The sequence below is a fragment of the Phaenicophaeus curvirostris genome, unplaced genomic scaffold (assembly GCF_032191515.1).
Source record: "Phaenicophaeus curvirostris isolate KB17595 unplaced genomic scaffold, BPBGC_Pcur_1.0 scaffold_73, whole genome shotgun sequence".
Lineage (NCBI taxonomy): Eukaryota > Metazoa > Chordata > Aves > Cuculiformes > Cuculidae > Phaenicophaeus > Phaenicophaeus curvirostris.
This window is the reverse complement of record NW_027206695.1, coordinates 838,988-862,485: the sequence shown is the minus strand read 5'-3', so window position 1 is coordinate 862,485 and position 23,498 is coordinate 838,988. Positions and strand designations below refer to the sequence as shown.

Genomic DNA, 23,498 nt, shown 5'->3' with positions numbered 1-23,498 from the left:
GGGGGCTGCCCCATAGCTTGGGGGGCAGGGAAAGGGGCTGCCCCATAGCTTGGGGGGCAGGAGGGAAGACACAGCTCTTGCTGGAGGGGGAGGATTTATTGGGGGGCAGAAGGGGCAGCACCGTGGGTCACGCTATGGGTCTCGCTGTGGGTCACGCTATGGGTCACACTGTGGGTCTCGCCGTGGGTCTCTCTATGGGTCTCGCTATGGGTCTATGGGTCTCACTGTGGGTCTCTCTATGGATCTATGGGTCTCGCTGTGGGTTGCGCCGTGGGTCTATGGGTCTCTCTGCGGGTCTCGCCGTGGGCCGCACCGTGGGTCTATGGGTCTCTATGGGTCTTGCTGTGGGTCTTGCTGTGGGTCTATGGATCTCGCCATGGGTCGTGCCGTGGGTCTCTCTATGGGTCTATGGGTCTATGGGTCTCTATGGGTCTATGGGTCTCGCTGTGGGTCTCTATGGGTCTCACCGTGGGTCGCTATGGGTCTATGGGTCTTGCTGTGGGTCTCTATGGGTCTATGGGTCTCGCTGTGGGTCTCTCTATGGGTCTCGCTGTGGGTCTCTATGGGTCTCTATGGGTCTTGCTATGGGTCTATGGGTCTCGCCGTGGGTCTCTCTATGGGTCTATGGGTCTATGGGTCTTGCTGTGGGTCTCTATGGGTCTATGGGTCTCTGAGTCTTGCCGTGGGTTGCGCCGTGGGTCTCTCTATGGGTCTCGCCGTGGGTTGCACCATGGGTCTCGCTATGGGTCTATGGGTCTCGCCGTGGGTCTCTGGGTCTCTATGGGTCTCACCGTGGGTCTCTCCATGGGTCTCTGGGTCTCTCCGTGGGTCTTGCTGTGGGTCTCTCCATGGGTCTATGGGTCGCTATGGGTCTCTGGGTCTCTCTGGGTGTCGCTGTGGGTCGCGCTGTGGGTCTCTCCATGGGTCTATGGGTCTCTATGGGTCTCTATGGGTCTATGGGTCTTGCCGTGGGTCTCGCTATGGGTCTATGGGTCTTGCTGTGGGTCTATGGGCCTCGCCGTGGGTCTCGCTATGGGTCTATGGGTCTCGCTATGGGTCTGTGGCTCTCGCTGTGGGTCGCTATAGGTCTCTGGGTGTCGCCGTGGGTCTATGGGTCTATAGGTCTCTCTGCGGGTCCCTCCGTGGGTCTCTCCGTGGGTCTATGGGTCTCTCTGGGTCTCTGGGTCTCTCTGGGTCTCTCTGTGGGTCCCTCCGTGGGTGTCGCTGTGGGTCTCTATGGGTCCCCGGGTCCCTCCGTGGGTCTCTCTGGGTCTCTGGGTCTCTCTGGGTCCCTCTGTGGGTGTCGCCGTGGGTCGCTCTGGGTCTCTCTGGGTGTCTCCATGGGTCTATGGGTCTCTCTGGGTCTCTCTGGGTGTCTCTGTGGGTCCCTCCGTGGGTCTATGGGTCTCTCCGGGTCTCTGGGTGTCTCCGTGGGTGTCGCTGTGGGTCTCTCTGGGTCTCTGGGTCTCTCTGGGTGTCTCTGTGGGTCCCTCCGTGGGTCTCTGGGTCTCTCTGGGTCTCCGGGTGTCTCCGTGGGTCCCTCCGTGGGTCGCTATGGGTCTCTCTGGGTCTCTGGGTCTCTCCGTGGGTCTCTGGGTCTATAGGTCTCTCTGCGGGTCCCTCCGTGGGTCGCTATGGGTCTCTCTGGGTCTCTGGGTCCCTCTCCGTGTCCGTCCGTGGGTCCCTCCGTGGGGCGAAGGGCAGGGCGCCCCGCAGGTGCCGCCGCAGCCAGGCTTGGACGCGGAAGAGGCTGAGGTGGAAGTCGCGGGCCGGGGGCCCCTCGGGGGGCAGCGACTCGGGGGGCGGGGGGCCCCGCCGGCCCCCCCGGCACGCGTCCTGCGTCCCCCAGCTCAGGACCCCCACCTGTGGGGCAGGGAGAGCCTCGGACCCACACTTGTGGGGCAGGGAGCCAGCCCACCCCACACTTATGGGGCAGGGAGAGCCTCGGACCCACACTTGTGGGGCAGGGAGCCAGCCCACCCCACACTTATGGGGCAGAGAACCAGCTCACCCCACACTTGTGGGGCAGGGAGCCGGCCCACCCCACACTTATGGGGCAGGGAGCCGGCCCACCCCACACTTATGGGGCAGGGAGCCCCCTCACCTGGATGAAGCGGTGCCGCCTCTCGAGGGTCACGGCCCCCCCGGACTCTCCTGGGGGGCAGAGAGACCCACAATTGCCCCCCCTATTTGCCCCATAACCCCCTCATTTACCCCATAACCCCCCTATTTACCCCATAAACCCCTCATTTACCCCATAACCCCCCATTTACCCCATAACCCCCCATTTACCCCCACAGCCCCCCCATAATCACACCAATTGCCCCATAACCCCCCCATTTACCCCCCTGCCCCCCCATTTCCCCCCCATTTACCCCATAACCCCCCCATTTACCCCCACAGCCCCCCCATAATCACACCAATTGCCCCATAACCCCCCATTTACCCCCCTGCCCCCCCATTTACCCCCATTTACCCCCATAACCCCCCATTTACCCCCCTGCCCCCCCATTTCCCCCTCATTTACCCCATAACCCCCCCATTTACCCCATAACCCCCCCATTTACCCCCACAGCCCCCCCATAATCACACCAATTGCCCCATAACCCCCCCATTTACCCCCCTGCCCCCCCCATTTGCCCCCCCACCTTTGCAGGCGGCCGCCCCCCCCTCTCCCTCGCTGCACAGGAACCTCTCGGTCACCCTCTCGATTTGGGGGGGCCCCTCGGTGTCCCCCCCCCAACAAGCGGACACCTTGGGGAGGGGTGTGTGTGTCATTTTGGGGTGTCCCCCCCTATTTTGAAGTGTCCCCCCCTCATTTTGAGGCACCCCCCTCCATTTTGAGGTGCCTCCCCCTCCATTTTGAGGTGTCCCCCCCTCATTTTGAGGTGTCCCCCCTCCATTTTGAGGTGTCCCCCCCATTTTGTGGGGTGTCCCCCCTCAATTTTGAGGTGTCCCCCCCATTTTGAGGTGTCCCCCCCTCATTTTGAGGAGTGTGTCCCCCATTTTGGGGTGTCCCCCTCCATTTTGAAGTGTCCCCCCCTCCATTTTGAGGAGTGTCCCCCCCTCATTTTGAGGAGTGTGTCCCCCATTTTGGGGTGTCCCCCCCCATTTGGAGGTGTCCCCCCTCCATTTTGAGGTGTCCCCCCCTCATTTTGAGGAGTGTGTCCCCCATTTTGGGGTGTCCCCCCCCAATTTCGGGGTGTGCCCCCCCCCCTCACCTCTGGGCCCCCCCAAATCTTCACTCGCAGCCTCTGGGGCTCCAGGGTCACGAACTCAGCCGGGACGGGGGGGGCTCCCAAAAGTTGCGCCTCTGGGGAGGGACCCCAAAAGTTACACCCCCCCCGAAACTCTGGGGGGGCCCGCAAACCCCTTTTACCCCCCCCAAAATCCCCTTTACCCCCCAAAAAAACCCTTTTACCCCCCAAAAATCCCTTTTATGCCCCCAAAATCCCCTTTTACCCCCCCAAAAATCCCCTTTTACCCCCCAAAATCCCTTTTACCCCCCCAAAAAACCCTTTTACCCCCCAAAAAAACCTTTTACACCCCCAAACCCACTTTTACCCCCCAAAACCCTCTTCTCACCCCCCCGAAAAACCTTTTAGCCCCCCAAAACCCCTTTTACTCCCCCCAAACCCCCTTTTACCCCCCAAAACCCCCTTTTACCCCCCTTTTTACCCCCAATCCACCTTTTACCCCCCGTCTTGCCCCCCAATCCCCATTTAACCCCCCTTTTATGCCCCAAAAACCCCACTTTTACCCCCCCAAACCCCCTTTTACCCCCCAGAAAAACCTTTTACCCCCCCAAAACTCCCTTTTACCCCTCCAACCTCCTTATACACCCCCTTTTACACCCCCAAACTCATTTTACCCCCCTTTTTTACCCCCGAAACCCCTTTTTACCCCCCAAACCCCCTTTTACCCCCCAAAACCTCATTTAACCCCCCGAAACCCCCTTTTACCCCCCTTAACCCCCCCAAGCCCCATTTAACCCCCCAAAACCACCCTTATACTCCCCCTTTTGCCCCCCCAAACCCCTTTGTACCCCCAAAACCCCCTTTTACCCCCCCAACCCCAGCCCCCCCCGACCCCTCTGTCCCCCCCCCACCCCAGGGCCCCCCCAAACCCACCCTGCTCCTCGCAGCTGGTTCCGGGGGGGCTCCTGAGGGCCCTGTTCGCGTCCTCCGTGCAGGGGAGACAAACCCGCCTTGAAATTGGGGGGGCAATAAAAAAAGGGGGGGGTCACATGAGGTTTTGGGGACACCCCCCCCCAAAAAAATAAACCTTACACCCCCCCATAACTCACTTTGGGTGCTGGGGGCCCCCCGAGCTCCACCAGGGCCACGTCGTAGTCGTAGAATTCGGGGACCCCCCCCGGGCCACGAAGTCGTCGTGGAGGATCCAGCGGCGCACGGGGAGCAGCTGCCCCCCCTCTGCACCCCAAAATCCACGGGGGGGGGGACACCCCCCACACCCCAAAAGCAGCCTCAGAGCCCCCTCCAGGACCCCAAAAGCAACCTCAGAGTCCCCCAGGAGCCCAACCACCCCCTGCACCCCCAAATCAGCCTCAGAGACACCCCCGGACCCGAGATCCACCCCCGCACCCCAAAATCAGCCTCAGAGCCCCCCCAGGTCCCCAAAATCAGCCTCAGCGCCCCTCCCGGACCCCAAATCCCCCCCCTGCACCCCCAAATCAGCCTCAGAGCCCCCCCAAGACCCCAAATCCCCCCCCGCACCCCAAAATCAGCCTCAGAGCCCCCCCCAGACCCGAGATCCCCCCCCTGCACCCCCAAATCAGCCTCAGAGCCCCCCCAAGACCCCAAATCCCCCCCCGAACCCCCAAATCAGCCTCAGAGCCCCCCCCGGACCCGAGATCCCCCCCCTGCACCCCCAAATCAGCCTCAGAGACACCCCTGGACCCGAGATCCCCCCCCCTGCACCCCCAAATCAGCCTCAGAGCCCCCCCCGGACCCGAGATCCCCCCCCGCACCCCAAAATCAGCCTCAGAGACCCCCCCCAGGTCCCCAAAATCAGCCTCAGAGCCCCTCCCGGACCCCAAATCCCCCCCCCTGCACCCCCAAATCAACCTCAGAGCCCCTCCCGGATCCGAGATCCCCCCCCTGCACCCCCAAATCAGCCTCAGAGGCCCCCCCGGACCCCAAATCCCCCCCTGCACCCCAAAATCAGCCCCAGAGCCCCCCCAAGACCCCAAATCCCTCCCCCAGACCCCAAAATCAGCCTCAGAGCCCCCCCCGGACCCGAGATCCCCCCCTGCACCCCCTAATCAGCCTCAGAGCCCCTCCAGGACCCCAAATCCCCCCCTGCACCCCCAAATCAGCCCAGAGACACTCCAGGACCCTAAAATCAGCCTCAGAGCCCCCCCCCCCCCGGACCCCAAATCCCCCCCAAGCACCCCAAAATCAGCCTCAGAGACCCCCTCCAGGTCCCCAAAATCAGCCTCAGAGCCCCTCCCGGACCCCAAATCCCCCCCCGAACCCCCAAATCAGCCTCAGAGCCCCTCCAGGACCCCAAATCCCCCCCTGCACCCCAAAATCAGCCTCAGAGCCCCTCCCGGACCCCAAATCCCCCCCCCGAACCCCCAAATCAGCCCAGAGACACTCCAGGACCCTAAAATCAGCCTCAGAGCCCCGCCCCACCCCAGGACCCCAAATCCCCCCCAAGCACCCCAAAATCAGCCTGTCCCCCCCATTTTTTTGGGGGTGTCCTTACCCAGCTCGGCGCTCCAGGCTTGGGGTTCGGGGCCCCCCCAAAAGCAGTGGGCGGCCGTCAGCACCCAGACCCCCCCCAGCAGGGACCCCGCGCAGCGCTGGGTGCGCCCCGTCTGCAAGGGGGGGGGGTCCCCAAAAATGAGGGGGCACCCCAAAACCCAGTGTGGGGGGGGGGGAACAAACCCGGGGGAGGGCACCTTAAACCATGTGGGGGGACCCCAAAACCCAGAGGGGGGGGCAAAAGTGGGGAGGGGGGGTGATGGGAGGGGTGATGGGGGGACCCCAGATGTGAGGAGGGGGACTAGGACAAGGGGGGACCCCAAAACTGAGGGGGGGGGGCAATTGAGGGTCTTGGGGGGGCAGATCTTGGGGTCTCCATGGATTTTGGGGTGCAGGACCCCCCCTTCACCCTTTGAGGACCTCATGGATGAGCAGATCTTGTGCTTCCCATGGATTTTGGGGTGCAGGACCCCCCTTAACCCTTTGAGAGCCCCATGAGGGGGCAGATCTTGGGGTCTCCATGGATTTTGGGGTGCAGGACCCCCCCTTAACCCCTTGAGGACCTCACGGATGAGCAGATCTTGTGCTCCCCACGGATTTTGGGGTGCAGGACCCCCCCTTAACCCTTTGAGGACCTCATGGATGAGCAGATCTTGTGCTCCCCATGGATTTTGGGGTGCAGGACCCCCCTTAACCCTTTGAGGACCCCATGAGGGGGGCAGATCTTGGGGTCTCCATGGATTTTGGGGTTCAGGACCCCCCTTAACCCTTTGAGAATCCCATGAGGGGGGCAGATCTTGGGGTCTCCATGGATTTTGGGGTGCAGGACCCCCCCTTAACCCTTTGAGGACCTCATGGATGAGCAGATCTTGTGCTCCCCATGGATTTTGGGGTGCAGGACCCCCCTTAACCCTTTGAGAGCCCCATGAGGGGGTCAGATCTTGGGGTCTCCATGGATTTTGGGGTGCAGGACCCCCCCTTAACCCTTTGAGGACCTCACGGATGAGCAGATCTTGCGCTCCCCACGGATTCTGAGGTGTCCCCCAAAAAAGATAAAGCAGATTTCGGGGTCCCACCTTGAGGACGACGTGCCAGGGGGGCCGGGGGGCGTCGGAGGGGACCAGGACCCCGCAGAGGTCCCCGAGGTCGGTGGCCTCCAGCGCGGCCTCCAGCGCCCGCCTCAGCGCGGCCGCGTCCGGCAGCTGGAAGGCGTGAGGCTCGTCCCCGCGGCCCGTGGCCACGGCGGCCAGTTCGGCCATCGACACGTCCCGCGAGCCCACCCCGAAGGCATAGATCTCTGGGGGGACAGACGGGGGTCAGAGCGGGGGGACACGGGGGCTCAGGAGGCCTCGGGGCATCTAAAATGGGGGTTGAGGGCACCTAGAATGGGTTTGAGGGTATCTGAGGTGGCTTCGGGGCACCTAAAATTGGGTTGGGGGCACCTAGAATGGGTTTGAGGGTATCTGAGGTGGCTTCAGGGCACCTAGAATGGGTTTGAAGGTATCTAAGACGGGTTCGGGGCAACAAAAATGGCTTTGAAGATAGCTGAGGTGGCTTCGGGGCATCTAAAATGGGGGTTGAGGGCACCTAGAATGGGTTTGAGGGTATCCGAGGTGGCTTCGGGGCACCTAGAATGGGTTTGAGGGCACCTAGAATGGGTTTGAGGGTATCTGAGGTGGCTTTGGGACACCTAGAATGGGTTTGAGGGTATCTGAGGTGGCTTCGGGACACCTAGAATGGGTTTGAGGGTATCTGAGGTGGCTTCGGGACACCTAGAATGGGTTTGAGGGTATCTGAGGTGGCTTCGGGACACCTAGAATGGGTTTGAGGGTATATGAGGTGGCTTCGGGACACCTAGAATGGGTTTGAGGGTATCTGAGGTGGCTTCAGGGCATCTAAAATGGGGTTTGAGGGCACCTAGAATGGGTTTGAAGGTATCTGAGGTGGCTTTGGGGCACCTAGAATGGGTTTGAAGGTATCTGAGGTGGCTTCGGGGCATCTAAAATGTTTTTGAAGGTATCTGAGGCGGCTTTGGGGCATCTAAAATGGGTTTGAAGGTATCTGAGGTGGCTTTGGGGCATCTAAAATGGGTTTGAAGGTATCTGAGGTGGCTTTGGGGCACCTAGAATGGGTTTGAAGGTATCTGAGGTGGCTTCGGGGCATCTAAAATGTTTTTGAAGGTATCTGAGGCGGCTTTGGGGCATCTAAAATGGGTTTGAAGGTATCTGAGGTGGCTTTGGGGCATCTAAAATGGGTTTGAAGGTATCTGAGGTGGCTTTGGGGCACCTAGAATGGGTTTGAAGGCACCTAGAATGGATTTGAGGGTATCTGAGGTGGGTTGGAGCACCTAAAACGGGGTTGGGGGCACCTAGAATGGGGTTGAGGGCACCTAGAATGGGGTTTGAGGGTATCTAAGGTGGCTTTGGAGCATCTAAAATGGGGTTGGGGGCACCTAGAATGGGTTTGAGGGTATCTGAGGTGGCTTCGGAGCATCTAAAATGGGGTTTGAGGGTATCTAAGGTGGCTTTGAGGGACCTAAAATGGGGTTTGAGGGTATCTAAGGTGGCTTTGAGGGACCTAAAATGGGGTTTGAGGGTATCTAAGGTGGCTTTGAGGGACCTAAAATGGGGTTTGAGGGTATCTAAGGTGGCTTTGAGGGACCTAAAATGGGGTTTGAGGGTATCTAAGGTGGCTTTGAGGGACCTAAAATGGGTTTGAGGGAATCTGAGGTGGCTTCAGAGCATCTAAAATGGGTTTGAAGGTATCTGAGGCAGCTTCGGGGCATATAAAATGGGTTTGAAGGTATCTGAGGTGGTTTTGGGGCACCTAAAATTGGGTTTGAGGGCACCTAGAATGGATTTGAGGGTATCTGAGGTGGGTTGGGGCACCTAGGATGGGGTTGGGGGCACCTATAATGGGTTTGAGGGTATCTGAGGTGGCTTTGGGGCATCTAAAATGGGGTTTGAAGGTATCTGGGGTGGCTTCGGGGCCCCTGGAGGAGCTTGAAGGGCCTCGGGGTGGGGTTTGGGCCACCAGGATGGAGCTGGAGGCCCCAGAGGGGGGTTGGAGGCCCCTGTGGGGGAGTTGGATGACCCAGAAGGTGGCTCCGGGCATCCCCACGTGGGCGGCTTTGGGGACAAGGTCCAGCCTGGGGCCGGGGTGGTGACCGCGGGGCCACCAGGGTGACGCAAGAGCAAACAGCCGCGGGGGCGCTGGGGACAAGGACAACACCAGGTCCCCAAGCCAACCCTGAGGTCCCGAGAGCCACCCCTGAGGTCCTCAAGCCAACCTTGAGGTCCCCAAATCATCTTTGAGGCCCCCAAACCATCTTTGAGGACCCAAGAACCATCACTGAGGTCCCCAAAGCCACCACTGAGGTCCCCAAATCAGCCTTGAGGTCCCCCAAACCATCTTTGAGGTCCCAAGAGCCACCACTGAGGTCCCCAAATCAGCCTTGAGGTCCCCCAAACCATCTTTGAGGTCCCAAGAGCCACCACTGAGGTCCCCAAAGCCACCGTTGAGGTCCCCAAACCATCCTTGAGGTCCCCAAACCAACCTTGAGGACCCCTAAACTATCTTTGAGATCCTCAAAGCCACCGTTGAAGCCCTCAAACCAACCTTGATGTCCTCCAAACCACCTTTGAGGACCCAAGAGCCACCACTGAGGTCCCCAAAACCACCGTTGAGGTCCCCAAACCAGCCTTGAGGTCTCCAAACCAGCCTTGAGATCCCTCAAACCCTCTCTGAGGTCCCTCAAACCATCTTTGAGGACCCAAGAACCACTGTTGAGGGCCTCAAACCAACCTTGAGGTCCCTCAAACCCTCTTTGAGGACCCAAGAACCACTGTTGAGGCCCTCAAACCCCCTTTGAGGTCCCTCAAACCCTCTTTGAGGACCCAAGAACGACTGTTGAGGCCCTCAAACCAACCTTGATGTCCTCCAAACCATCTTTGAGGACCCAAGAACCACCACTGAGGTCCCCAAACCAGCCTTGAGGTCCTCAAACCAACCTTGATGTCCCTCAAACCCTCTCTGAGGTCCCTCAAATCATCTTTGAGGACCCAAGAACCACCACTGAGGTCCCCAAACCAACCCTGATGTCCTCCAAACCACCTTTGATGTCCTCCAAACCACCTTTGAGGTCCCCAAAGCCACATTTGAGGTCCCCAAACCAGCCCTGAGGACCCCTAAACCATCTTTGAGGTCCTCAAACTCACCCAGATGGTCCTCCCGGTCCGGTTTGACCTCCAGCACGTCCTCGATCTTGGCCACGGCCTCTTCCGGGCGTCCCCCGACGTTGAACCTCCCTGCGGGGGTCAACCAGGACCTCAACGAGGTGGTCTCCTCCCTCCGTGTCCACCTCGAGGACGTCCCACGGGGTCCCCACCGTCCGTCAGGAGGATGAGGACGTGGTGGACGTCCTTCCAGGCCTCGGGGTGACCCCGTTGAGCCGCTCGAGCCTTCTGGAAGAGGATCATGTGCTGGACCTCCCGCAGCGCCGCCCCCACGTTGGTGCCGGTGGCGTTGCCGTGGTCTACGAGGAGATGGAGACCCCGGGGAGCAAGGAGAAGACCTGAACGACCCCTTTGGGGTCGTTCAGGTCTTCTCCTCGCTCCCCGGGGTCTCACCGGCCAAGCTCATGGTCTCCAGGCGCTGGAGAACCTCGTCGGCGTCGCTCGCCGCGTCCTCGGCCGTGGAGAGGACCACCAGGGCCCGGCTGGCGAAGGAGACGATGGAGAAGCTCACGGAGACCTCGAAGCTGCTCAGCTGGAGGGGGAACAGGGGGTCGGGTCCAACCTTGGTGTCCAACCCCAACCCCCTGAGGTCCTCCCGAGGTGCCACCTCGGCCCTGGATGGTCTCCCCATGGTTCTAGATGGTTCTTCATGGTCCCACCTCAGCCCTAGATGCTCTTCCCATGGTCCCAGATGTTCCTCCATGGTCCCACCTCATCCCCTCATGGTCCCAGATGTTCCTCTCATGGTCCCACCTCATCCTCTCATGGTCCCAGATGTTCCTCCATGGTCCCACCTCATCCCTAGATGCTCTTCCCATGGTCCCAGATGTTCCTCCATGGTCCCACCTCATCCCCTCATGGTCCCAGATGTTCCTCCCATGGTCCCACCTCATCCCCTCATGGTTCCAGATGTTCCTCCATGCTCCCACCTCAGCCCCTCATGGTCCCAGATGTTCCTCCAAGGTCCCACCTCATCCCTAGAAGCTCTTCCCATGGTTCCAGATGTTCCTCCATGGTCCCACCTCATCCCTAGATGCTCTTCCCATGGTCCCAGATGTTCCTCCATGGTTCCAGATGTTCCTCCATGCTCCCACCTCATCCCTAGATGCTCTTCCCATGGTCCCAGATGTTCCTCCATGGTCCCAGATGTTCCTCCGTGGTCCCACCTCATCCCTAGATGCTCTTCCCATGGTCCCAGATGTTCCTCCATGGTCCCAGATGTTCCCCCACGGACCCAGATGTCCCCTCCATGGTCCCAGATGTTCCCCCACGGCCCCAGATGTCCCCTCATGGTCCCAGATGTCCCCTCCATGGTCCCAGATGTCCCCCCCTGGCCCCAGCCGTCCCCCCCCGTCCCCAGCCGCCCCCCGCGTCCCACCCTGTCCACGATGGCCGCCGCGCACTCCTTGAAGAGGCGGAAGGTGTCGGGGGCGACGCTGCCGGAGGCGTCGAGCAGCAGGTAGAGGTGGAGGCCGCCCTCGCGCCTCAGCACGATGCGTCGGGCCAGGGAGGAGCCTGGGGGGGCCCCGGGCGTCACCTCCGCCCCGGGGGGGCTCCTCGGGTCCCCGTCCCCCCCCCCCCCCAGCCTCCCGCGTCCCCCCCAAACCCACCGTGGTCGGGGGGCAGGGCGCCCGCCAGCTCCAGCGTGGAGGAGAGCGACGGCGCCAGGGCGGCCACCACGTCCTCGGGGACGTCGTAGGAGGAGGGGGCTGAGGACACGGAGGGAGGAGGAGGAGGTGAGATGGTGGGACGGGGGAGATGGTGGAGGAGGAGGGAGGTGAGATTGGGGTGGAGGGAGGGGAGGATATGGTGGAGGAGGAGGGAAATTGATGGTGATGTGGGACAGGAGATGGTGGGAGAGGGAGGTGAGATGGTGGGATGGAGGAGGAGGTGAGATGGAGGAGGAGGGAGGTGAGAAGATGGTGGTGGGAGATGAGGAGATGGTGGTGGAGGAGGAAAATTGATGATGATGTGGGACAGGAGATGGTGAGACAGGAGATGGTGGAAGAGGGAGATGAGATGGTGGAGGAGGGAGGTGAGAAGATGGTGGTGGAGGAGGAAAAATTATGGTGGTGGTGGGACAGGAGATGGTGGTGGTGGGAGAAGAGAGGGTGGAGGAGGGAGATGAGATGGAGGAGGGAGATGAGATAATGGAGGAGGAGGATGGTGGTGGTGGGAGATGAGATGGTGGAGGAGGAAGATGAGGTGGAGGAGAAGGAAGATGAGATGGTGGGAGATGAGGCGGTGGAGGAGGAAGATGAGATGGTGGAGGAGGGAGATGGTGGTGGTGGGAGATGAGATGGAGGAGGGAGAAGGTGGGGGGGGCATGAGAAGATGGTGGAGAAGGGAGATGAGATGGAGGAAGGAGATGAGATGGAGGAGGGAGATGAGATGGAGGAGGGAGATGAGATGGAGGAGGGAGCTGAGGTAGTGGAGGAAAAAATGATGGTGGAGGAGGGAGATGATGATGGTGGAGCAGGCAGATGAGATGGAGAAGGAAGATGGTGGTGGGACATGAGAAGATGGTGAGGGGGATGAGATGGTGGAGGAGGGAGGTGAGATGGTGGAGGAGGGAGATGAGATGGCGGAGGAGGGAGATGGTGGTGGAGGAGGGAGATGGTGGTGGAGGAGGGAGATGATGGAGAAGGAGGGAGATGGTGGAGAAGGAGGGAGATGGTGGAGGAGGAGGGAGATGATGGAGAAGGAGGGAGATGATGGCGGAGGAGGGAGATGATGGAGAAGGAGGGAGATGATGGCGGAGGAGGGAGATGACGGGGACACTGGGGACATGGGGGAGATGGGGACATGGCGACGGGGGACGAGGGTCTGGAGGGACCCAGGGAGGACTTGGGGAGACATGGAGAGCTGGGGGGGGGGCTGCAAGGGGGAAGGGGGGGGGCCAGGAGGGAAAAGGCGGGAACCGGAAGGGGGCGTGGCCAGTGAAAAAGGCGGGAGGTCGGCGTGGGCGGGAAAAAAGGGCGGGAAGGGGGGGAGGAGGGGGCGTGGCTTCTCCAGGCCCCGCCCACTCACCGCGGCACGTGGGCTCCGGGCCGGACCAGCGTCCCGTCTCCAGGCAACGGCGGCGGGCGGGGCCCACGAGCACCAGCCCCGCCCCGCAGGTCACGTGGACGACGGCCCCCTCCCCGCGGCCCCGCCCCCTCACGGCCCCCCCCGCGGGGGCAGGAGCGGGGGGGCAGGAGCCCTCTGGGGGGGGGGAGGGGGGGCAAAAAGGGGGGGTCAGGGGGGTCACACCCCCCCCAGGGACCCCCAAAGGGACCCCCCCACCCATAGGGACCCCCCCCAATTAAAGGGCACCCCCAAAACACCAGGATTTTACACCAAAAAAGCCCCCCACGCGCAAAATAAAGGGACCTTCCCCAGCCCCCCCCCCAACCACTGATTTTGAGGCGGATTTGAGTGGATTTGGGGCTCCCTGAGAGACTTTGGAGCAGATTTGAGAGGATTTGGGGCTCCCAGAGAGATTTTGGGGAGGATTTGAGAAGATTTGGGTCTCTCAGAGTGATTTTGGGGAGGATTCGTGTCTCCCAGGCTGGTTTTGGGTGGGATTTGAGGGGATTCGTGTCTCTCAGACTGATTTTGGGTCCGATTTGAGGGGATTTGTGTCTCCCAGATCGGTTTTATGTGTGATTTGAGAGGATTTGTGTCTCCCAGGCTGATTTTGTGTGGGATTTGAGGAGGTTTTTCTCTCCCAGGCTGATTTTGGGTGGGATTTGAGGGGATTTGTGTCTCCCAACCTGATTTTGGGTGGGATTTTAAGAGATCTGTGTCTCCCAGGCTGGTTTTGGATGAGATTTGAGGGGATCTGTGTCTCCCAGGCTGATTTTGGGTGGGATTTGAGGGGATCTGTGTCTCTCAGACTGATTTTGGGTCCGATTTGAGGGGATTCGTGTCTCCCAGGCTGGTTTTGGGTGGGATTTAAGGAGATTCGTGTCTCTCAGACTGATTTTGAGTCCGATTTGAGGGGATTTGTGTCTCCCAGGCTGGTTTTGGGTGGGATTTGAGGGGATTTGTGTCTCCCAGGCTGGTTTTGGGTGGGATTTGAGGGAATTTGTGTCTCCCAGACTGACTTTGGGTGGGATTTAAGGAGATATATGTCTCTCAGGCTGGTTTTGGTTCTAATTTGAGGGAACTTGTTTCTCCCAGACCGGTTTTGTGTGTGATTTGAGAGAGTTTGTGCCTCCCAGACTGACTTTGGGTGGGATTTGAGGGGATTCGTGTCTCCCAGGCTGGTTTTGGGTGGGATTTGAGGGAATTTGTGTCTCCCAGACTGACTTTGGGTGGGATTTAAGGAGATTTATGTCTCTCAGGCTGGTTTTGGGTCTGATTTGAGGGGATTCATGTCTCCCAGGCTGATTCTGGGTGGGATTTGAAGGGATCTGTCTCTCCCAGGCTGATTTTGGGTGGGATTTGAGGGGATTTGTGTCTCCCAGGCTGATTTTGTGTGTGATTTGAAGAGACTTCTGTGTCTCAGACTGATTTTGGGTGGGATTTGAGGGGATCTGTGTCTCCCAGACCGGTTTTGTGTGTGATTTGAGAGGATTCGTGTCTCCCAGACTGACTTTGGGTGGGATTTGTGTCTCCCAGGCTGATTTGGGGTCAGATTTGAGGGGATCTGTGTCTCCCAGACCAGTTTTGTGTGTGATTTGAGAGGATTCGTGTCTCCCAGACTGACTTTGGGTGGGATTTGTGTCTCCCAGGCTGATTTGGGGTCAGATTTGAGGGGATCTGTGTCTCCCAGACCGGTTTTGTGTGTGATTTGAGTGGGTTTGTGCCTCCCAGACCGACTTTGGGTGGGATTTGTGTCTCCCAGGCTGATTTTGGGTCCGATTTGAGGGGATTTCTGTCTCCCAGACCGGTTTTGTGTGTGCTTGGAGAGGCTTTGTGTCCCCGAGCCTGGTTTTCGGGTGGGATTTTCGGGGATCCGTGCCTCCCCGGGGCCGCCCCTCTCACCGCCATCGTCGCAGACGGGGCTGGATCCGCTCCAGAGCCCCCCGGGGCGGCAGAGGCGCCGGGCCGGGCCCCTCAGGACGGAGCCGGGGTCGCAGCTGAAGGCGAGGACGGAGCCCGGCGGGTACGAGCGGCGGCGCGGCCGGAAGGAGCCGAGCGGGAAGGAGAGGGGGGCGGGGCAGCGCGGACCGGGAGGCGGGGCCTCTGTGAGAGGGGGCGGGGCCACAGTGAGGGGCGGGGCCCGAGCAGCCAATGGGGAGCGCGGGGAGGGGGAAGGGGCGGGGCCACAGCGGAGGGGGCGGGGCCAGAGAGATAATTGACAGTTCGGGTCTACGAAAGGGGCGTGGCCATAGAGTCAATAGGGGAGTGGGTCTAGGGAAGGGGGCGTGGCTAGATCGAAGGGGGCGTGGCCAGCGAGCCAATAAGTGAATGGGTCTGGGGAAGGGGGCGTGGCTAGAGCAAAAGGGGGCGTGGCCATAGGCTCTATAAGTAATGGGGTCTATGGAAAGGGGCGTGGCCATAGAGGAGGGGCGTGGCCAGCTAGGAGGGGGCGTGGCCAGCAGGGAAACGGAACCAGAGCAGGGAAACAGCCCCGCGAGTGAGTCCCAGTGACCCCTCCCAGTGCTCCCAGTGACCCCTCCCAGCGCCCCCAGTGACCCCTCCAGTGTTCCCAGCAACCCCCTCGAGCCCCCAGTGCCCCCCTCAGTGCTCCCAGTGACCCCCCAATGCCCCCCCAGTCCTCCCAGTGACCCCCAATAACCCCTCCAGTGCTCCCAGTGACCCCCAATAACCCCTCCAGTGCCCCCCCGACCTCCCAGTAACCCCCAGTGCTCCCAGTGACCCCCAATAACCCCTCCAGTGCCCCCCCCCCCGACCTCCCAGTGCCCCTCCAGTGCTCCCAGTGCCCCCTCCAGTGCCCCCAGTGACTCCCCCCAGTGCTCCAGTGACCTTTGCAGGCGCCCTGGTCCCCGGGGGGGCAGCGGAGGGGGGATGAGGGGGGGTCCGGGCCGAGCCCCCCCCGGCAGGAGCAGGAGCACCAGCGCCCAGGGAATCATCACGGGAATGGGGGGGGGGCGGGGAAGAGGGGGGGAGGGCCCTTTAAACCATGGGGGGCGGGGCTAGAGGAGGACACGCCCTCTTTGGCACCGCGCCAGGCTTGAGGTTGCGCCCCTCAGCGGGGTTACTGGGGGTCACTGGGAGCACTGGGAGGGACACTGGGAGCTCTAGGCGGTTGCTGGAACGACTGGAGGGGTCACTGGGAGGGGTCACTGGGAGTAGTGGAGGGTCACTGGGAGCTCTAGGGGTTCACTGGGAACACTGGGAGCTCTGGGAGGGGTCACTGGGAGTACTGGAGGGTCACTGGGAGCTCTAGGGGATTACTGGGAGCACTGGGAGCACTGGGAAGGTTTACTGGGAGCTCCGGGAGGGGTCACTGGGAGCAGTGGAGGGTCACTGGGAGCTCTAGTGGTTCACTGGGAGCACTGGGAAGGTTTACTGGGAGCTCTGGGAGGGGTCACTGGGAGTAGTGGAGGGTCACTGGGAGCTCTGGGAGGGGTCACTGGGAGTAGTGGAGGGTCACTGGAGCTCTAGGGGTTCACTGGGAACACTGGGAGCACTGGGAAGGTTTACTGGAAGCTCTGGAAGGGGTCACTGGGAGTACTGGAGGGTCACTGGGAGCTCTGTGAGGGTCACTGGGAGCTCTAGGGGTTCACTGGGAACACTGGGAGCAGTGGGAAGGTTTACTGGAGCTCTGGGAGGGGTCACTGGGAGTAGTGGAGGGTCACTGGGAGCTCTGTGAGGGGGTCACTGGGAGTACTGGAGGGTCACTGGGAGCTCTAGGGGACCACTGGGAGCACCAGGAAGGATTTACTGGGAGCTCCGGGAGGGGTCACTGGGAAGCACTGGAGAACTTGGCGCCGGGCCAGGCCTGAGGCCACGCCCCCTTTGGCGCCGCGCCAGACGCCGAGGCCACGCACCCCTTCCCTCCCTCCCCCTCCCCCCCGCCTTTTCCCGCGCGCGCGCTCGTATGACGCGTTCCCGGCATGCCCCGCGGCGCGTGGTGGTGGCGGGAGTCCTGGGGGCGGGGGGTGTGGGGGGGGGGTTGGGGGGTGGTCTCGCGGTCCCCCAGCGGCCCACAATGCCCCGCGCGGCGGCGGCGGCGGCGGCGCCCCCTCCTCCCGCCTCCCTCCGTCTCGCTCTCACCTGCGCCGCCGGGGCCGCGCGGCGCTCGAGGGCGGTAACGGGGCGGGGGGGGGGAGGGGGGAGGAGAGGAGGAGGAGGAGGAGGAGGGGGGGGAGGGGGGAGGGAGGGGGGAGCGGGTGACGTCATCGCGGCCTTGTCTCCCCCAGGTGGAACCACGTGACCCGCCCAGTAACGCCCAGTGACCCCCCCAGCGCTCCCAGTAACGCCCAGTGACCCCCCCAGCGCGCCCAGTGACCCCCCCAGCGCTCCCAGTGACCCCCCCAGCGCTCCCAGTAACGCCCAGTGACCCCCCCAGCGCTCCCAGTGACCCCCCCAGCGCTCCCAGTGACCCCCCCAGTGCTCCCAGTAACGCCCAGCGACCCCCAGTAACACCCAGCGACCCCCCCAGCGCTCCCAGTCTCCCCAGGCCCACTCCCAGTCCCTCCCAGTAGCCCATTCCAGTGCTCCCAGTCCTTCCCAGTGCCCCCAGTTTCCCTCCCAGTCCCTCCCCGTGCCCCCAGTTTCCCTCCCAGTCTCTCCCAGTGCCCCCAGTTTCCTTCCCAGTCTCTCCCCGTGCCCCCAGTTTCCCTCCCAGTCTCTCTCAGTGCCCCCAACCCCCTTCCCAGTCCCTCCCAGTCCCTCCCAGTTCCCCTCCCAGCCACACCCAGTCCCTCTCAGTCTCTCCTAGTCCCCCCAATTCCCCTCCCAGTGCCCCCAGTTCCCCTTTCAGTCCCTCCCAGTCCCTCCCAGTGCCCCCAATCACCTCCCAGTCCCCCTAATCTCCCTCCCAGCGCCCCCAGTGCCCCCAATTCCCCTCCCAGTCCCTCCCAGTCCCTTGTAGTTCCCCCAATTCCCCTCCCAGTGCCCTCAATCTGCCTCCCAGTCCCTTCTAGCCCCCCAATCTCCCTCCTAGCTCCCCCAATTCCCCTCCCAGTCCCTCCCAGTGCCCCTAATCTCCCTCCCAGTCCGTCCCAGTGCACTGAATTCCTCTTGTAGCGCCCCTAATCTTCCTCCCAGTCCCTTCTAGCCCCCCGAATCTCCCTCCTAGCTCCCCCAGTTCCCCTCCCAGTCCCTCCCAGTGCCCCTAATCTCGCTCCCAGTCTGTCCCAGTGCACCGAATTCCCCTTCTAGCCCCCCAATCTCCCTCCTCGCTCCCCCAATTCCCCTCCCAGTCCCTCCCAGCGCCCCCCAGTCCCCCCTAATCTCCCTCCTGGTCCCTCCCGGTGCACTGAATTCCCCTTCTAGCCCCCCCAATTCCCCTCCCAGTGCCCCCCAGTCCCCCCTAATCTCCTTCCCAGTCCCTCCTAGCCCCCCTAATCTCCCTCCTAGCCCCCCCAATTCCCCTCCCAGTCCCTCCCAGTGCACCGAATTCCCCTTCTAGCCCCCCTAATCTCCCTCCTCGCTCCCCCAATTCCCCTCCCAGTCCCTCCCAGTGCCCCCCAGTCCCCCCTAATCTCCTTCCCAGTCCCTCCCAGTGCCCCTAATCTCCCTCCCAGTCCCTTCTAGCCCCCCGAATCTCCCTCCTCGCTCCCCCAATTCCCCTCCCAGTCTCTCCCAGTGTCCTCCAGTCCCCCCTAATCTCCCTCCTAGCTCCCCCAATTCCGCTCCCAGCCTCTCCCAGTCCCTCCCAGTGCCCGCCAGTCCCCTCTAATCTCCCTCCCAGTCCCTCCCAGCGACCCTAGTCTCCCTCCCGGTCCCTCCCAGTGCCCCTAATCTCCCTCCCAGTCCTTTCTAGCCCCCCTAATCTCCCTCCTCGCTCCCCCAATTCCCCTCCCAGTCTCTCCCAGTGTCCCCCAGTCCCCCCTAATCTCCCTCCTAGCTCCCCAATTCCCCTCCCAGCCTCTCCCAGTCCCTCCCAGTGCCCCCCAGTCCCCCTAATCTCCCTCCCAGTCCCTCCCAGCGCCCCTAGTCTCCCTCCCAGTCCCTCCCAGTGCTTCCCAGTGCTCCCCAGTCCCCCTAATCTCCCTCCCAGTCCCTCCTAGCCCCCCTAATCTCCCTCCCAGTGCCTCCCAGTCCCTCCCAGTGCACCGAATTCCCCTTCTAGTCCCCCTAATCTCCCTCCTAGCCCCCCCAATTCCCCTCCCAGTCCCTCCCAGTGCACCGAATTCCCCTTCTAGCCCCCCTAATCTCCCTCCTAGCTCCCCCAATTCCCCTCCCAGTCCCTCCCAGTGCCCCTAATCTCCCTTGCAGTCCCTTCTAGCCCCCCGAATCTCCCTCCTAGCTCCCCCAATTCCCCTCCCAGCCTCTCCCAGTCCCTCCCAGTCCCTTCCAGTCCCCCCTAATCTCCCTCCCAGTCCCTCCCAGCGCCCCTAGTCTCCCTCCCAGTCCCTCCTAGCCCCCCAAATCTTCCTCCTCGCTCCCCCAATTCCCCTCCCAGTCCCTCCCAGTGCCCCCCAGTCCCCCATATCTCCCTCCCAGTGCCCCTAGTCTCCCTCCCAGTCCCTCCCAGTGCCTCCCAGTGTCCCCCAGTCCCCCCTAATCTCCCTCCTAGCCCCCCTAATCTCCCTCCCAGTCCCTCCCAGCGCCCCTAGTCTCCCTCCCAGTCCCTCCCAGTCCCTCCCAGTCCCTCCCAGCGCCTCCCAGCGCCGCCCCGGCCATGTCGTCGTGCGCCGAGGTGCTTCGCTTCCAGCTGCCGGGCCACGAGGCGGCGGCGCTGCGCAGCATGAACCGCCTGCGGGCCGAGGAGCGCTTCTGCGACGTGACCATCGTGGCGCGCAGCCTGCGCTTCCGCGGCCACCGCGTCATCCTGGCGGCCTGCTCGCCCTTCCTGCGCGACCAGTTCCTGCTGAACCCGGCGGCCGAGCTGCGCGTCTCGCTGGCCCACAGCGCCCGCGTGCTGGCCGACCTGCTGCTCTCGTGCTACACGGGGGCCCTGGAGTTCGCCGGCCGCGACCTCGTCAACTACCTGACGGCCGCCAGCTACCTGCAGATGGAGCACGTGGTCGAGCGCTGCCGCGGCGCCCTCGCCCGCTTCATCCACGCGCCCCCCACGCCGCCCCCCAAGCCCGAAGAGGACGACGACGAGGACGAGGACGACGCCGGCGCCGCCGCCGCCGCCTCCACCACGCCGGACGTCTGCATCGTCAAGGTGGAGCCGCCCTCGGGGCCTTCGCGCTGGCGCTGGAGCGGCCGCGCGTGGCCTCAGCCCGGCGAGGCGCCGGCCACGCCGGAGCCGCCGCGGGCGCCGCCGCTCGGTGTCCTCAAGGCCTGTTACAGCCTGGCCGAGGACGCCGAGGGCGAGGGGCTGCTCATCTTCCCGGGGCCTCAACACGGCGGCGGCGGCGGCGAGGAGAGCGGCGCCGTCAACCCGCTCCCGGCGGCGTCTTCGTCGGCGTCGGCGTCGCCGGCGGCGTCCTCGGCGCGCTGCGGCAAGTGCGGGGAGGCCTTCCAGGGCGTGGAGAAGCTGGTGTTCCACATGCGGGCCCAGCACTTCGTGTTCATGTGCCCGCGCTGCGGGAAGCAGTTCAACCACAGCAGCAACCTCAACCGGCACATGAACGTCCACCGCGGCGTCAAGTCGCACGGCTGCGGCGTCTGCGGCAAGAGCTTCACGCAGAAATCCACCCTCCACGACCACATGAACCTCCACAGCGGCGAGCGGCCCTACCGCTGCTCCTACTGCGACGTCCGCTTCGCCCACAAACCCGCCATCCGGCGCCACCTCAAAGAGCAACACGGCAAAACCACCGCCGAGAACGTCCTGGAGGCCGGCGGCGCCGACGGCCCCGGCCTGGGGCGCTGACCGCGGACGGGGGGACCCCGAGGACGGGCCCGGGGCTCCCCCGAGGGGAGATGGGGCTCCTGGGAGCCTCGCCGACCTCCAGTTTGGGGGTCTCGGAGACTTTGAACCCTGAAGGACCAGGGGTTGGGGGTCCTGGAGGCCTTGGACTGTGAGTTTGGGGGGCCTGGAGGCTTTGGACCGTGAGTTTGGGGGGCTTGGAGGCTTTGGACCGTGAGTTTGGGGGGCCTGGAGGCTTTGGACCGTGAGTTTGGGGGGCTTGGAGACCTCGGGGCTTCAGGGATGATGGATTTGGGGGTCTTGGAGACCTCGGACCCTCATGGACAATGAGTTTGGGGATCTTGGAGACCTCAGACCCCAAAGAACAAGAGTTTGGGGGTCCTGGAGACCTTGGACTGTGAGTTTGGGGGGCTTGGAGACCTCGGGGCTTCAGGGATGATGGATTTGGGGGTCTTGGAGACCTCAGACCCCAAAGAACAAGAGTTTGGGGGTCCTGGAGACCTTGGACTGTGAGTTTGGGGGTCTTGGAGACCTCGGGGCTTCAGGGATGGTGGATTTGGGGGTCTTGGAGAGCTTGGACCTTCATGGATCGTGAATTTGAGGGTTTTGGAGTCTTTGAACCCCAAGGAACAAGAGTTTGGGGGTCTTGGAGACCTCAGACCCTCATGGACGATGAGTTTGGGGATCTTGGAGACCTCAGACCCCAAAGAACAAGAGTTTGGGGGTCCTGGAGGCTTTGGACTGTGAGTTTGGGGGGCTTGGAGACCTCGGGGCTTCAGGGATGATGGATTTGGGGGTCTTGGAGAGCTTGGACCTTCATGGATCGTGAATTTGAGGGTCTTGGAGTCTTTGAACCCCAAGGAACAAGAGTTTGGGGGTCTTGGAGACCTCGGACCCTCATGGACGATGAGTTTGGGGATCTTGGAGACCTCAGACCCCAAGGAACAAGAGTTTGGGGGTCCTGGAGACCTGGGACTGTGAGTTTGGGGGTCTTGGAGACCTCGGGGCTTCAGGGATGATGGATTTGGGGGTCTTGGAGAGCTTGGACCCCCATGGTTGATGAGTTTGTGGGTCTTGGAGACCTTAGACCTTCATGGATCATGAATTTGAGAGTCTTGGAGTCTTTGAACCCCAAGAACAAGAGTTTGGGGGTCTTGGAGACCTCGGACCCTCATGGACGATGAGTTTGGGGATCTTGGAGACCTCAGACCCCAAAGAACAAGAGTTTGGGGGTCTTGGAGACATTGGAGCTTCATGGACCATGAGTTGGGGGCTCCCAGACCTCTTGCTGCCCCCATAGACCATGAGTTTGGGGATCCTAGAGACCTTGGACCTTCGTGGATGATGGATTTGGGGGTCTTGGAGAGCTTGGAGCTTCAGGGACCTTGAGTTTGGGGGTCTGGGAGGACTTGAACCCTCATAGATGATGAATTTGGGGTCCTAAACCTCTTGGTGCCCCCACGGACAACAGGTTTGGGGGTTTTGGAGACCTGGGACCGTGAGTTTGGGGGTCTTGGAGACCTTGGACCCTCACGGATGGTGAGTTTGAGGGTTTTGGACAACCTTGGACCCCAGGGATCATGAGATTGAGGGTCCTGGAGACTTTGAACCCCAAAGAACAAGAGTTTGGGGGTGTTGGAAACCTTGGAGCTTCATGGATTGTGACTTTGAGGGTCTTGGAGTCTTTGAACCCCAAGGAACAAGAGTTTGAGGGTCTTTGAGACCTTGGACCTTCATGGATGATGAGTTTGGGCGTCTTGGAGACTTTGGAGCCCCATAAATGATGGATTTGGGGGTCCCAGACCTCTTGGTGCCCCCATGGATCATGAGTTTGAGGGTCTTGAAGACCTTGGACCCCCATAAATGATGGATTTGGGGGTCTGGGAGACCTTGGACCCCAAAGAACAAGAGTTTGAGAGTCTTGAAGACCTTGGAGCCTCACGGATGATGAGTTTGGGGGTCTTGGAGACCTTGAAGCCCAAGGAACAAGAGTTTGAGGGTCTTGGAGACCTTGGACCTTCATGGATTATGGATTTTGGGGGTCCTAGACACCTTAGACCTTCGTGGATCGTGAGTTTGGGGGTCTTGGAGATCTTGGACCATGAGTTTGGGGGGGTCTTGGAGGCCTTGGAGCTTCATGGATGATGGATTTGAGGGTCCCAGACCTCTTGGTGCCCCCGTGGATCGTGAGTTTGGGGGTCCTGGAGACCTGGGACCCTCATAGATGATGGATTTGGGGGTCCTGGACACCTCGGACCCCCCATATTATGGGATGGAGCCCATAGGTGATGGATTTGGGGGGTCCTAGAGACTTCGGACCCCCCTCCGGTGATGGATTTGGGGGGTCCTAGACACCTCGGACCCCCCTAGATGATGAGTTTGGGGGTCCCCAACACCAAGACCCCCCCATATTATGGGATGGAGCCCCTGGGTGATGGGGTTGGGGGTCCCGGTTGCCCCTGAGGGGGCAGTTTTGGGGGTGCCCCCCCCCCAATTTGAATCCCCTTTAGTTTGTAGGGGGGGGAGGAGGGGTTGATGGGGGGGGAGGGGGCTGTTTGGTAGCATAGATGGGGGGGTCCCATATTTTTTGGGGGGGGGGGAGCTGGGTTTTGGGGAGGGGGGGCGCCCCCTTTTTAGCTTTTAGAC

The 23,498-nt window shown here is 61.8% G+C and overlaps 2 protein-coding genes and 1 long non-coding RNA gene across 3 annotated transcripts; 1 reads left to right on the top strand and 2 right to left on the bottom strand.

Moving 5' to 3' along the window:
• Nucleotides 1–77: 77 nt before the first annotated feature.
• On the bottom strand, nucleotides 78–15,977 carry LOC138734336 (complement C2-like; the record flags this gene model as incomplete). The annotated part of the gene is given in 17 exon segments (XM_069881942.1): nucleotides 78–1,863; nucleotides 2,105–2,154; nucleotides 2,649–2,754; nucleotides 3,222–3,313; nucleotides 4,131–4,207; nucleotides 4,290–4,374; nucleotides 4,377–4,433; nucleotides 5,731–5,842; nucleotides 6,806–7,026; nucleotides 9,947–10,036; nucleotides 10,117–10,263; nucleotides 10,358–10,496; nucleotides 11,343–11,479; nucleotides 11,575–11,673; nucleotides 12,995–13,168; nucleotides 14,936–15,136; nucleotides 15,881–15,977. Coding segments are annotated over 17 exon segments (2,115 nt in total), but the record flags the coding sequence as incomplete, so codon positions are not given.
• Nucleotides 10,564–11,112, bottom strand: LOC138734390 (uncharacterized). Its single transcript, XR_011339569.1, has 3 exons — nucleotides 10,894–11,112; nucleotides 10,718–10,810; nucleotides 10,564–10,675 (listed from the first exon to the last, which is right to left on the bottom strand). It is a non-coding gene; the product is annotated as an uncharacterized lncRNA (long non-coding RNA).
• Nucleotides 15,978–17,246: 1,269 nt separating the features above from the next.
• On the top strand, nucleotides 17,247–23,378 carry ZBTB12 (zinc finger and BTB domain containing 12). Its single transcript, XM_069881991.1, is given in 4 exon segments — nucleotides 17,247–19,573; nucleotides 19,605–20,327; nucleotides 20,329–20,467; nucleotides 20,470–23,378. Coding segments are annotated over 3 exon segments (1,143 nt in total). The 5' UTR covers nucleotides 17,247–19,573; nucleotides 19,605–19,709; the 3' UTR covers nucleotides 20,856–23,378.
• Nucleotides 23,379–23,498: the final 120 nt, after the last annotated feature.